A 15359-nucleotide genomic window follows, 5' to 3' on the forward strand; every position below is an offset into this window, starting at 1 on the left:
ACCGCAACCCTATCCCTGTTTCCCCATTCCCACCCTCCAACACACACAGATCGCTGTCTCCAACTCCTCTGCCCCCAATAGAACAAAAATGTTGGTTAGAGCGGTTGGTGACTATTCTGCTGTGTTCACTGTAAACCTCCTTGTAAATTAAACACACATTATAACGAGACAACCTGCAGAAAGAAACATGAGTTATTAAATTGTTATTGCACAGGAGCACACAGGTTTGAACTACAAATATCAGGGTTTGTGTGTTCACTGGGACAATTGTGTCAGTATATTTCCTCTAACTGCCCAGCTAAGCAAAAAGTGACTGCATAGAAACCCTCTCACGTTTTTTCTTTGTTGGTGCATATGGAATGTAATAATTCCACACTACATATCTATGCAAACAAAGAACATATTCTTAAATACTGTTCTCAGGTTGGCTCCATCAAAGATTTAGTACAGAGGTGGGCAAACTACGGCCCGCGGGCCACATCTGGCCTATGGGACCATCCTGCCCAGCCCTTGAGCTCCTGGCTGGGGAGGCAAGCCCCCTGCCCCACAGCTGCAGCTCGCCATGCCGCCAGCGCTCTGAGCGGTGGGTCTGCGAGCTCCTGCCGGGCAGCGCAGCAGCATGGCTGCCTCCAGCCGGGCGGTGTAGCCGCCCGTCCTGCTGCTCTGAGCAGCATGGTAAGGGGGTGGGGAGCGGGGGGGGTTGGATAAGGAGCAGGGGTTTCCGGGGGTCAGTCAGGGGACAGGAAGCAGGGGGCGGTTGGATGGGGCGGAGGATCTGGGGGCGGAGGTGGTCAGGGGACAGAAAACGGGGGGTTGGACAGGCATGGGAGTCCCGGGGTACCTATCAAGTAGCAGGGTGGGGGGTGGATAGGGGTTGGGGCAATCAGGGACCGGGGGGGAGGTTAAGGGGGGTCCTGGGGGGACAGTTAGGGGCAAGCGTTCCTGGGAGGGAGCAGTCAGGGGACAAGGAGCAGGGGGGTTGGATGGGTGGGGGTTCTGAGGGGGGCATGCGGGGCAGGAAGTGGAAGTGTGAGGGGGCAGATAAGGGGTGGGGGCCAGGCTGTTTGGGGAGACATAGCCTTCCCTACCTGGCCCTTCATACAGTTTTGGAACCCCAATATGGCCCTCAGGCCAAAAAGTTTGGCCACCCTGATTTAGTGGGTGCCATGCACTCCCTTGGGTAAAAGTCAACAGATTAAGACCATTTTGACCACATTGATTCAATGGTGATCGCTAGGACTTCGCAAAAAAAACAACAGCAACAAAAAAAACACCTAAAAACTTTTTGGAAAATGACTGTTTTGGAGAAAATGGGGGGGGGGGTCTTGGATCTCTGTAACACCTAGCTCAAATGACCCCAGATTTGGATCACCAATCCTATCCTGCACCCCACTGAGACAAACCATATTTTAAAGGAATATGACTAATCATGTCAATGTTAGAGGATTTTAAAAGGTCAACCTTTAAACAGATGTTATGACACAACTCAACTATAATACACACACCCAGGGTTCCTTAAAGTCAATGATTTTTTTTATTTAATTCGGATTTTTTTGATAAAATGTTTTTTGAAGAAAAAAAACCATCTAAAGATAGCTTTAATTAAGATACATTATAGCTCAAAGATATCTCATCATGGAACAGGGGTTATAATTCTAATTCTATTGTATGAGACAACATATTCATGTAATGTTTAAGAGAAGTTTTGTAAATGAGTTCCAATAGTTCATGGATTAGGGACCCAATCTTATGCGGTTCCAGGGGCTTCTGTATAGATTATTTAGATTAATCTTTCTATCTACCCAATGGGACTCAGTGCTCAGTCTAGATGATATCATCCTGTGGATTTGTGTCTCCAGAGATAACATGCTTGTTAACAGCAAAAATGTTTTTAAATAAAATAAATAAATAAATAATAGAAGTGAGAAATAACAGACCTCAACCCTATTGTTCCTCTGCAAATTTGTGTACACAGAGTCAATTCCTTACCTCTCTCTAAAAGTGCAAAGTTTCAAAAAATTCAATGAATAGAAGATTTTTGGGGGTGGAATAGATCTGCACAAGGAGAAGAAGTCTGGAAATAAATGTGAGAAGGGAGGGACAGGTAGTGGAAACAAAAGTGAAACTGAGCAGCATATTCCGGAAGTCTTGAGGTCTTTCTGCGTGTAGCCTTCATTGATTTGAGATCTACCATACCATTCTCTCACTAGAAGGGAAAACCTATAATGGCAGCAGGCTGTAAAAAAAGACCCAGTTTGGGAATATTTTAATGACATTCCTCTACCTGTGGGTAAGACAGGCATGCGTGCAAAATGCAAACAGTGCAACAAAGAAATGCAAGGCCTGGTTGCCCGAATGAAACAACATCATGAGAAGTGTCCCTTCTCAGGAGGAAGCTGCATTGAAGATGATGAAAGGAACACGTCTGAACATGCAGGATCTTCAGGTTGGTAAACTTTTTTATTTCATACTTCTCTCTTAAGGACTGCCTGTCTTCCTTCTGGACTATTCTTGAATTTTCATGTTTGAAAAAAATATAGTTGTTACTCTATGGTACTATCATTTTAGATGCAGTTGTGATAAAAAAAATAAAGAGCTGAAATAGGCAGATCTTCCTTTTACAATTTCATCTTTAAAGTAGTACTGAGTGTCAATGAATGCAATGAGTAATACTAAATGAGCAGTATGGTAATAATAATTAAATAACTGCATTGACTTATTTTGAGACTCCATCCTCAATATACAGGATTCTGAAGACTATCCACCTTGAAGATCACCGTCATTTTCTATAGTTTCAGAGTTATCTGCCAATGATAGCATTTCAGTCACATCATGTATGTCACATAGCCACAGTATATCACCTGTAGCAAAAAGAAAAAAAAAACTCCATCATCCAGAAACAACCACAAATAAATTTGTGATAAGAACCAGCAGATTAGAAAAAGAAGTAATTGATGAAAAAATTGCCCAGTTTGTTTATGCAACAAACTCTGCTTTCCGTATGATTGAGAACCCACACTTCATTAATGCTCTTCAGTCATTAAGACCAGGATACAGTCCACCCAACAGAGCAGATGTCGCAGGCAAATTGCCGGATAAAGTGTATGAAAGAGAAATTGAGCAGTGTGCAAAAGGTCTAGAGGGTAAAACTGTTAACCTGAGTCTTGATGGGTGGAGCAATGTCCACAACGATCCTGTTGTATGTGCTTGCGTGACAACAAAAGAAAGGAATGTCTTCCTTACAGAAACAATTGGTACATCAGGAAATACACACACAGCAGAATACTTACAAGAAGTAGCAGTAAAAGCTATAACAAACTGTGAAAAAAAATTCAAATGTCTAGCATGCAGCTTGGTCACAGACAATGCTGCAAATGTATCCAAGATGAGAAGAAATTTTTTAGAAGAGAGTCCCAAGCTAATAACATACAGTTGCAGTGCTCATTTGATGCGCCTCCTAGACTCCACAAAGACTTCAGTGTTCCAGAAATAAAGGTTAATGTTGAAATTGCAAAATATTTCCATAACAACCACTTTGCAGCAGCTGCTCTGAAAAAAGTGGGAGGAACTAAGCGAACTCTCCCACAAGACGTGTGATGGAACTCAGTAGTGGACTGTTTTGAGCACTGTATCAAGAACTGGCCTAATCTGATGACAGTTTGTGAACCAAATCATGAAAAAATAGATGGCATTGTCACAGCCAAAGTTCTCAACACTGGGCTTAAGAGAAAGGTTGAACACATGCTGAGTACCCTGACACCTATTTCTGTAGCCTTGAACAAAATGCAGGGAAATAGCTGTTTTATTGCTGATGCTGTTGAAATTTGGAAGGAACTGAGTGAGAAATATGCAATGACAGAGTTCAGTTACAAGCATTAAAAAAACAAATGGGGCAAGCACTATCTCCAGCTCATTTTCTTGCAAATATTCTCAGTACCAGGGTCAAACCTTAATGGCTGAAGAAGAGGAGTTGGCTATGACATGGACATCCAGCAATCTTCCCTCCATAATGCCAACTATAATAAACTTCAGAGCTAATGGTGAACCATTCAAGAAATATATGTTTGCTGATGATGTTTTAAAGAAAGTCACACCAGTGAACTGGTGGAAGTCACTTAAGCACTTGGATTCAGAGACTGTTGAAGTGATAATCTCACTTTTAACAGCAGTAGCTTCTTCTGCTGGTGTAGAAAGAATATTTTCTTCCTTTGGACTAATTCATTCCAAATTGAGAAATCGTTTGGGACCTGAAAAAGCAGGAAAGCTGGTTTTTATTTTCCAGATTATGAACAAACAGGAAAATGAAGGTGAAGATGACTGAGTTAGCTCCAGAAGCCAGTATTATAATTTTCTCACATTGACCTGGCTGACATAGTCGGTTTAAATTTTGGGGTTTATATATTTATAATATATTTATAGTTAAAAACAATTTTATATAACTATTTTAGTTAAAAACAATTTTAACAAAAACAAACCTGATTTTAAAAAACTTGAGTATTTAACTAAATTCAAAAATTCATATGCTTATTTTGTTAAAATATTCTAGGTTTGCTGTTGAAGAAAAAAATCCAGAATCCATAACATTGTTGTTTTAGTTAAATAAAACAATTTAAATGTCTGTCTGGTGATGTTCTCCTCCTAATACAGCATGGCAAGAAAATCCTCCAAATATTAATGATTAACCTGTTGAATTGGAGATAGTTCACCTCCCAATGACTTCATAAATATCTGCTTCAATTACCTCTGGTAAATGAAATAACTAAACAATCATTCATTTTCTGATACAGCTGTAAAACTGATCTGAAACTTTTTCAAAATAAATCGCTTTAAAAATGTATAGTGTGTACCTTCTAAAAATGAAACCTACATCTATCTCTGAGTTGTGAAGAATATGTATTAAGGTTATAACAACCAACAAGAATGCACTTTTATGTAGAAATCCATGATTAAATCGAGTCTTCCTGACTAGTGATTTAAATCAAATCTACCCTGCACATACCATTCCTGTTCAACTTGGGGCTGTCAGAAATGTGCTCTCTCAAATACAGACACAGAGCAAGGATATGGGAAAAACAGCTGTAATAAACTATCACCTCCCATTCAGTCATTGCCACTGCTAGCAGAGGAAAAAACCTGACAATACAACTACTGCTGCTGGTAACAGCACACACTCTGGAGTTGCTACTAAACATTGGTTTGCAATAGGTGTTCGTAACATTGTCCATTGTTGGGCCTCAGTTAATGAGAAGTTCTGCTTGTTTCACTTGTAAGGAGACTGTGACAACCCCAGAAGAATTTTGTGCTATCTGCCATCTTCGATCAAAGTACTGCCAAGCTGCATTTCAAAACAAAGTGGAGACATTTCTCAACCTTATGGCACAATGTACACATGGGTCCTGAACAGTCTCTAGACTGAAAAACAAAATCAATTGAAAGGGATAATTCTGTAGCCACTAAAAGATAAAAATTATAATCACCCAACACACAGAGATACTATATCATGTCAAATACAAATGTGCTAACCTATTGTAGAGACCAGTGGTGTCCCTTGTTGTGACAGATGGACACTCTGTAGCCAAAATCCCCAGGCTGTATCCTTTGTGTGGTCTCCCAGGCAGTTCACAAAAGTGCAGGAGCTATACTATCCTTGGAGAGGTGCAGCATGCTATCTACTCTGCTCTGCTAGCCGCTGAAGAGAAGGACTTGGCTATGACCTTGCTCTTATTCCACACTTTCAGCATCCAATACACATGGTTGCGGCTCTAATGACACAGAGCCCCCTGCCTCCCGCTTCCCAGTTGCTGATTCTTGTTGCAAAGCGGGGTGGAGGGAGGGGAGAATGCTTGTGCCTGCAATCGGTCCCACATTGTCAAGCATTTTTATGTTTCATTTGATTTCATTTCACTCTTTCAAACTCATCAGTTAGGCTCCAATTCAGGGAGGCAATCCTAGTCAGTTCAACACTTAAGCATAGGCTTACAGTGACGCAAGCTGTTCTGAACAGAGATGCACTTAAGTACATGCTTGAGTGCTTTCCTCATTCCATTTCTAGTTTTTGTGCTATTCAAGGCAAAAATTTTGAAACTCTTGCCGCATGTCCTTTGTTCTGAGGTACCATGCAGAAAAAAATATGAGTATACAGCATACATATTTAATCTGAATACTTGTTATTTTCCCATTATAAGTTGCAGAATGTATTTGCAAAGTGTGCAAAGACCACAGCTGAGAGTGAAATGAGAACAGTGTTACTTCAGATGAGCAACATTGGTAACCAGAGGAGTGAAAACAAATGTCAACAACCTGGCAATATTTAAGCAAGCCTTTGGCTTAATCCTGCTCTCAGATACTGTATGCTGGCAAACACTGCTGTACAATCAGTTACGGTCCTTGAATATGCAGGTGATGTATCTGATTCTACAAGACACATGGAGATGCACATGCACATATATGCAATTTCATCATCAGCACAAGTGAAATGAATATATAGACTGAAAATGCTATAGTTATTCATCACCAAAACAGGAGAAGAGAGGTTTTAAGATAAGTTTTGTTTGATAGGTTCTTTAATTATTTTGCCCTGCAGAAAACAATATTGACAATGCATTGGTCATTTTTGTTAGCATTCAGCAGATTTTGACACAAAGAGGAATGCTCTGGTCAGAGGCACTAAATTAAAGATGTTCAGTGTCTACAGATGGAGGTTTTTAAATAATTGAAGCTGTTTTTCCTCATGCTCTCACCCATCCTTTATGGCAAATATCAGTCCTGCAACTTCCATGAAAACTTTTTATCCTATTCATTTCAACAGGGAGGCAAACTGATCCAGCAAAGAAATGTTTAACACAGAAATCAGTATGGATGGGTGCTTTGTAACATGGCACATCTGAAGAAGTGCCATGAAGTTGCATTTGAAGAAGTGGGTTTTTTACTCACAAAAGCTTAAGCCCAAATAAATCTGTTAGTCTTTAAGGTCCCATCGGACTCCTCGTTTTTATTTAAAAAACTGTGTATTATACCTATTTATGATTTTATGGTCATGTGACATTTATGTCTGTATTGGTATAAGAGAACTAGCTGATAACATATGGTACTGATTATATTACACAGACACACACAGACACAAACAAACACACCATTATTGGAAATTGTAATTCTGCTATAGAATAGTTACTCTGAGTATCAAATTAAATTTTTGGAGATAAATTTTCAAATATGGCCATCTGAGTTGCGCACACAAAATCTGCACATACAAAATAAGTGTCCGTATACAAACAGGTATTTGTGATGATTGTAGTTGGGGTGCACATATGAATGTATTACAGACTCAATTTGGTGCCAAAGTCTGCTCCCAGCTTGTTTATGGATTTTTTTCTTAAAAAGGAGTGAGATAAAAGCTGTACAAAGAAGCTGCTGTATGAGTATAAGTAAGGGCAGAATCTGACTTGTTGGATTTAGACAAAAGGATAGAGAGCACACTTATCTCACAAAGGAACTACAATAAAGCTCCTTTTGTTTCATAACAGAAACCTACAATATATCATATATGATGTCGATCCAACATTACATGAAAGGTGCTCAAATAGCAAATTCTACTAAATCCAAAAGCCATCAAGATCCGTGACAATACAAATACACAACAAAGTAGATTTTGCTAGCTGAAGGCTCTCTTTTCCACTTTATACATTTTGAGTAGAAGCTTTAAAAAAAATCTGTTTAAAACTCAGTCAACTTTGCTGTAAAAGTAACATATCTGAGCTCCTGATGGAACTTTGGTGACAGTAGCACTGAAATTACTGTTGGAATCTGCTCTCACTTCTCCTGATATGGTTCATATCCCCATTCATCTATCTCCTCACACACATATCCTCTCCTGTCTCCAGCTCTGGCGTGAGACCCATTCCCCCACACCTGGCTTTTCTTAAGAATAAATTAGCTAAATACATATTTTTTAAAATGCTATGTAAAACTGGAACTAGAAGCACAATGAATCAGTTCACATACATCTGTTCAGTACCATTGTGACCCTCAGCCACAGGGCTTATTGGTAATCAATCCTGCTCCTCCAGGAAGACTGCACACTATGTTGTCTGAAGACAACAGAAGAAAAGCTATTGGGCAACTGCAATGTAAAGACAGATGGTCTCATTTTTACAGTATTGTAGAACCTTGGACTGTATGAGGCAATTAGTGTAATCAAGGTAATTCTGAAAGGTGTTAATATTAGTGAAGTGAAATAATTTATTTTCATAACACTGAAGAGAAATTTGAATTCAAAAGAGTAGCATTGGGCCCCACAGGGCTAAATTCTGCCCTGTGAGTAACCCATGCAATCCTGTGGATTACATTGAGGTTGCAGAGGGTATAATCAGGACAGAATATATCCAAATAGATTTACTTCTGCAATACCAAACAGTCTTTATATTTCTCAAAGCTTCTCTTAGATGTACATCATGAATCCATGCATAATATATACATTATTGAAAGAGTATCTCAGACTAATGTCTTATGGTGAAGAAAAGTCTTGCCATTCAAATAAATGACATGCTTTAACAGGCAGTTCTCACTGATTCTGAAACCTGCAGAAAAACTGACTACATGCTGCCAAAGGCTAGATACACTCAGCACTGTCAGAACAAATGCTAATAGAATACTTTGGGGTTTGTTACACTGTGGTGATGCCTACTCACCAAATTACATTTCATGCGCAAAACAAACCCACATTTCATCTCCTACTCCATCAAGTATTTTTAGTAATCAAAGTGGCAGCACCAAGTATTTATCAATGGACTATGAATCTTGTCTTAACAAAATATTGAAGATTAAAGACGTTATTCTACACCCAATTTTCACACAAAACTCCTATTAAAGTTAATGAGACTTCTACTTGATGGATGAATGAGAATAGGATATGGCATCTTTATTATTAAAGAAGTTTAGATGGCTTTTGGTTTTGCAGTGTATTTATCAATAGGTGACACTCCTGGTATGAAGTCCTGAATGTACTAGCACGTGTACTCAACTCAGACTTACTCCCGGAACACCATAAAATAAAGGGATTCCATAGTTAAGGCTGCTTTGAAAGTTTCATTATGGCCTTAGGGTGAACCCATCTAAAAATTAACTGAGTAAGTGATTCGCTGGAAATATTTGATGTAATTTTTTTTATGTTTCATAGTTTCCACAAGAGTTCATACAAAATTACCCTTGTACTAATTTTGCTGCTGCATCATTTTTCAGCCCATTTCTTCAGCACAGAATATACTTTAAAACACACAAACTGAGTAGTAATGTACCATCTTTGCTATTAACCAAATTCCACAAATGAAGCTGGCAGATAAAGATGCAAGACGAGGATTTATCAGTGCCGCCCAGACTCCCTTCATTGAGCAATTGGAATTTCTGCTGCTATCTACCTGCCTGCCCTGAAAGAATTAGAGTCAATTGTTTAGAGAAGACAGCAGCAGTTCCTTAAATGGTATGCTAACATTTCCTATAGCTTGGGGGAGCACAGACAGCAGCATTGGACAGGAGAATAAGGAAAAGGTGTGTGGCCTCTTTGAGGGCTAGAAAGCCAGTGATTTGCTGTGGCAACTTCAGCCCAGGTCAGAGTGGGGACACTGAGATCTCTCCCCACCAGATGACCAGAAGAGGGGGGTCTATTTAGGTCCACACTGGGGCAGGAAAAGCCCTCTTTTACCAGGATCAAGTGGAACAGCACTCACCTTCCCACCCCTGGGACTAGTTAAATACCGGGGTCTGCCATGATTTGCTGTGTGAATTATGCTAGTTGGTCCTCTCTCAGTGGCTGGGAAGGACTTTTTTCCTCAATGCCAGATTGGCCAAAGTGACGTGGGGGCTTTTTTTCTTCCCACAGCAGGTTGGAGGCTCAGTTTGGGTGAACATGAAATGGGGCGGGGGTAGGCTGTGATGTTGCAACTCATTATGTAGGCATGGAGAGGATGTCAAGTGCAGGTACTCCGTAGCGAAGGAACACAACAATCAGGTGAAATGGACTGGTAAGGGATTTAGAAGAAGTATTCTTTAAAGGAGTGGAAACAGGAGGAGATTGGGGCTCCTATGAGTGGTACGGGAGGGAGCCAAACCCCTCCCACCCTCCATAGCCCCCCCTTAGACCTCATTTAGGGGGGCCTGGCGGGGTCCCAGTAGCAGGTTGGCTGGGGACCAGGATGGGTAAAGGGGCAGGTATATGTAAATGACTGTGGCATACCTGCATTGCACACTTTTATCTGCCAGGTAGTCCCAGACATTTAGGAATAAAGCTGCAGACTAATTAAAGCACATCCAGTGTCTCCTGGCCTTCTTCCTGCATAGCCGGACAAAGAGTAAGAGCTGGCCTACAGGCAATCAAGCTCTTCTACCTCAAAAAGAGTGACATTTCAGCCAGGAGCAGGGGGAAATTGTCCTCACATCATCAACAGTGCAAGTAAAGTTTAGTTTTCTAATAATCACACTTTATCTGAAACTTAAACTATGTTTTTTGGTAAGCACTTGCATCATCATCTTTCTTGTTGTAAATACCATAATGGTTGCTTTCCATACACTGAATGTTAGTACCCAACACCTAGACATTCTAAAGGAATAATTATGCTTTCTTTTCATGAAGATGTGCCTACCTGTTGTACAGAAGAATATCTGGCTTCCAAATCTGACCATCAGGAAAACGAACATTCTTCACTCCGGGGTAGTCCGACATGTTCCATTGTAAATAGTAATCTGTCCAATACTGACACAAAGAAATGTGTTAGTGTCACTTTTTTCCACTCGCTGCCTTTCTCTCGGGATTATCTAGCCCCAACCAATCAAAGTTTATTTTTATTTTAAAAGTATTATTTAGCTTCAGACAATGTTGTTTAGAAAGAATGATTTTAGCCACCTTGAAAATAACATGCAAAGAACAAAAATCCCATTTTTAGTTTAGCTGTTGCGATCGCATGCAACAGCCTACAAAAGCAGGTTCAATATGCTTGTATTCTATTGTTCGTGCTGTCTTGAGCACAAAATTAGAATAGAACAGATTTTTTTTAATACTAATACTAATTCCAATCACATTTCTCTTCTGAGACATAACTTGGATAGTTCCTTTTGTTAAAAATGACTGGATTATGTAACCATTTAGAGGCACTTTGGGTATAGCAGCCAAGAGTCTCTTCTGATAAGGGTTACACTACTGAATTTCCAGACTCTAAATGAAACAATGCAAATCTACTACAGAAAAGAATGTCTGCTATGAAAGAGTTTCAGTCCATGTTTTCCACATTCAAAAAAGAATGTTAATTGCTGTGGTTTTGCAAACTATGGGCCCTATCCTGAGACATGCTGAACACAACTCCCATAGATAGCTGCTCAGCCCAGTGCAAGCAACAATGGTCAAGAGAGGCTTTTAGTTCAGGGTTAGTTAATCCTGTGTTGTTAGAAGGTCTGGATCTGTCACTCTTTAAGCAATGAATGTAAAATGCATTAATGTCAGGGATCTCATCTCCCATCATCAACTGTATCACACTTTGACTGCAATAATTTTAGTGACCATTTTTTAGGAAATGAGTCAAAATTGGATAAAATAACTGGCCAGAAACATCACACAAATCTTTCCAGAGGTTTGCAAAAGTTCAATTCACTTGGTTTTTAAAAACTGTGCATGCACGGCTGCTGTCCTGGTTTTGTGCCACAAGCAAGGTTGTTCTCACTATATTTGGCCCAGACACATCACATGGAAACATCCAGACGAAAATTCAGAAAAATTCCAATAAATAGGTCAGGGTTTCAAGACCCGCTACTGCTCTCCATAAACAAGACAATCCCTTTGACCACCAAGCTGCAAGCAGCTCGCTCACAATTTGTGGTAATCAGCAGACAGGACATTTGGGGGGGGGAGGGGAGTAAACAGCTTAAAATCAGATTTAAACTGTGCTTTTCCATAAACGTGCGTCTTAATATTGAAACCGCGCTCCGTTACGTCCTGCGCAGCATGAATAAGTGTGGCAGACTCAAACCCACGATGTGTTTGGCTCATGTTTGACTATTATTCTAAGAATAGCTGCACACCAACTGGTCAACAACTTTGAGAGGGAAAAGACCACCTCAGTCTTGAACTGCGTGGCAACAACAGCTCTTGGGAATACTACAATTTATATTTTTTACATACATCAAATTTTGAGACTACATCTGTGATACCGACATGCTTATCCAACAAAAGGATGGGCCACGTTATCGCCTGCACTGTAGCCACGTTGCACCACACTGCCAGCACAAAGAAGCCCTAAAGCTGGCCTAGCCAGCCACCAGCGGATCACCCCAATGTAGGGGAATCTTCCAGTGGCACAACTGGCACAGCAGTTCCTAATAGCTCCTTCTAGACAGCACAGAAAACGAGGGACATGACCAGCGGCTTTCCTGTTATCTAGCATTTCTTAGTTGCTATAACAGTCCCTTTGGAAAAATCCTCTTTGCAGCCATTGTAATTTAGAGAGGTCCTTGGGCTCCTCTAATTTACAATGGGAGACTAGTCTGGCACACTGACAACCTAAATTTGGGGGGAGCAGAAAGGTGGCTTCAAGTTGGGCTGTATGCTTCTTAGCTGTAGACAAGAATCTAGAATGCGGATCTGGCTCTTTCCTTGGTTTTTAAATGAGTATGTTCACTATCAAGCCTTTCTAGCATTTCCTGTGTAATGACCTCTCATACACTTAGCTCATCATGATAAACCCAAAAAGGTAATGACTTCTCTTCTGCCCACTCTTGTACAATTGTCTCCTTCAGCTTCTGCAAAGCTATATTTGAATGGGGTTCAGGCTTTAGCCTGTCATATGCTTTTGTGGCCAGAATTATGACGTGTGTCACAGTAACCTCAAAGTCTTCATCAATATTATTCAGTACAGAAGACCTTTTAGGCTTAGTAGGTCCTTGTAGCCCTAAGTCACCTAAGCACGTGCTTAGAGTTATTGCTGAATTGGTGCCTCAACAGAAGTTATTTTCCTGGTTACCATTTAACATCAAAGACTATCATTACAAGAAGGCAGCAATGGCTTAGGGGTGGCCTGTTCCCAATAGCGCTGCTGCCAAGCCACATGAAATTGCATACTCAGAGCTTTACAGGTTGATTAAATCAAAGTAAGGCATGCAAATAGCTTTTGAAGTGTTTTATTTTCTTGACACTGAGCTTGCACTTCACCCCATATCAACTGGCATTTTTGTCAGGAAGCAGAGGCAGTACACATGTACGCAGTGGGAAGGGGTGATTATAGTATGATACATGCGCATACTATGAATCTTTGAAGTGCATCTTTCCCTTGTGGCAGTTCTATCTCACAAAGAGCTTCCACATTTTTTTGGTAAGGTTTAACATTGTGTTCACTGAACATGTGGACAATTTCCTTTTTAGCTCATATTGGCAATTTGCTTTAACTTGATTTGATTTCTCTCATAGTTTCTGTGACATTTTACATACCTTTCATTATGCATCCCCCATTCCCCTGCATTAACTTCCACTCAAACTAGCCATCAGATATCTCCCATATAATACTTCAGTACTTGCAGGGCTGCTCCAAAGCCAAATGGCAGGCTTTTAAACATAGACTTTCTAAACAGGACATTAAATGCACACAATATGGAATTTTAATCATCCAATGGCACTTGCCAAAAACCTTTGACAGGCATTTAGAACAGAAAATTTTTTACCTCGGGCATTCTGGAAACATTATCTATCATTCTCATGGGATCACAACCAATTGCTGTGTTTAAATCTTTAGGGGATAGACAAATTCTACTTGGGTTTACCTCCCTCATCATTCTGCTGCCCCAATCAGACTCCTGTTACTCACATTCAAGTTTTATTTTATTTTTTTAAACATTTTGGCTTAACAAAATTGTGTTGTTAGAGTAGCACTGTTTCAAAGTGATTAGTTTTGCTGCATGCTGTACATGTGACACCATGTATTGGACACTTTTGACTTTTCTATAGTCATCGCTATAGAGTTTGCTGAAATATGTGCTTTTCACCCTTTGGCTAATTTGTTTACAACACTGTCAGCCTGACGAATGATCCAAGCAGTATGTTGTTTGCTCCTTTAGCTCTACAGATGTCAGTTGCTCGATGTAGACTTAAACCAGGATATCTAAGTACCTTTGGGGCCTCCCCTGCCCTGCTTATTCCACTAACAATTCTTTTTAATTAAACAGACTGAATTGCTCAAGTTCCACATTTTCTATAAGCTAAACAATTATTTCCTGTCTTCCAATTTCTGCTAAAGCACCTTACCTATGCCAGTTTTTATAATAACTGCATTATGCCTGAAACCTTTTTGTCATTTTTAACTTGTCAACTTCCGGATCCTTGTGAAAATAAATATGATTTTTTTTTTGGTCCCTCCCCTTCTTGCAGTGTGTAGCAATGTTGAGTCTATTCCTGCATCTGGATTTTTGATTGAGTCTACTAGCATGGACAAATATTTTACATGTGTAAGCAGAGTATGAATGAACTCTCCCCTGACATCTAGTGGTGAGCTGTCGAAAAGGACTTCAGGAGCTGATCGTATTTGTATGGACACACCCACCTTGCCTAGGTGCTCAGCATGATGGGATTTCTTGTCCAAAGGATCACTTGTGGCTGGTGCTGGATCCCCAGTCTCCTTGTCATTGGGACAGGCGTAATAAAGTGTTGTTATCCTTGTTGTGTGAACCGAGGGCAGCAGAACTGTACCTGGCATACGCCAATGGAGGGACTCATCATCAACTGAACGGCACTCACTAGGCAGGGGACATGGGTTCCAAAGCCCAATCAGTTGAGAAAAGGTGTGGCTAGGTATTTGTACCTGGTGGTGTGGGCCCTCTGTAAGGGACCTAGACACCACTTGACCCTTCCTCTCTCCAGGTATAATGAAAGAGCTAATTGAGAGTCTTATTACACCCTGCAGAGCTGAAATCACTGATATCTAAGTCTAAGCATTAGACCTACTTTGGGATAGTGTCTCTATTGCAAGACATTGCCCACTGTGCACCAGCAGTGAGGCTCCCCCACTAACAGCTGAAATCAGTGAGAGCTGTGTTAAGTGGTGGGCCCTGAAGACATCTTGATGAGTCAGCAGCTGGTGGAGAGGCGTGGCAAGCAGCCAGCAGGGCTCAGACTCTGTGCTTGCGAGAGGGGAAGTAGTGCCTCTTAGAGGCACCCAGGGCATGGTGTATAATTGTCCCCGGTCACTGGGTGGGGGCTTGAGCCAGTTTTGTGTTGAATTGTTGAAAAGGAGCACCTAGCTACTGAACCCGGCCCTTGTGGCTGCCACATTCCTTTCAAAACAATGTGTACTTGCTGGCTTCAGGGAATTAATTTTAAGCTGTTTTGATAG

General features: G+C 40.6%; 1 protein-coding gene across 2 annotated transcripts in view; it reads right to left on the reverse strand.

The window, feature by feature from the left end:
* Positions 1-15359, reverse strand: part of CHRFAM7A (CHRNA7 (exons 5-10) and FAM7A (exons A-E) fusion) — a 117385-nt gene that overhangs the window by 23979 nt on the left and 78047 nt on the right. For both annotated transcript variants that reach the window (XM_073303721.1, XM_078854649.1), the window contains one exon: positions 10635-10744. In XM_073303721.1, coding sequence (XP_073159822.1) covers positions 10635-10744 — 110 coding nt within the window. The remainder of the gene's footprint in view (positions 1-10634; positions 10745-15359) is intronic.

This window comes from Lepidochelys kempii, chromosome 10, assembly GCF_965140285.1.
Source record: "Lepidochelys kempii isolate rLepKem1 chromosome 10, rLepKem1.hap1, whole genome shotgun sequence".
NCBI lineage: Eukaryota > Metazoa > Chordata > Testudines > Cheloniidae > Lepidochelys > Lepidochelys kempii.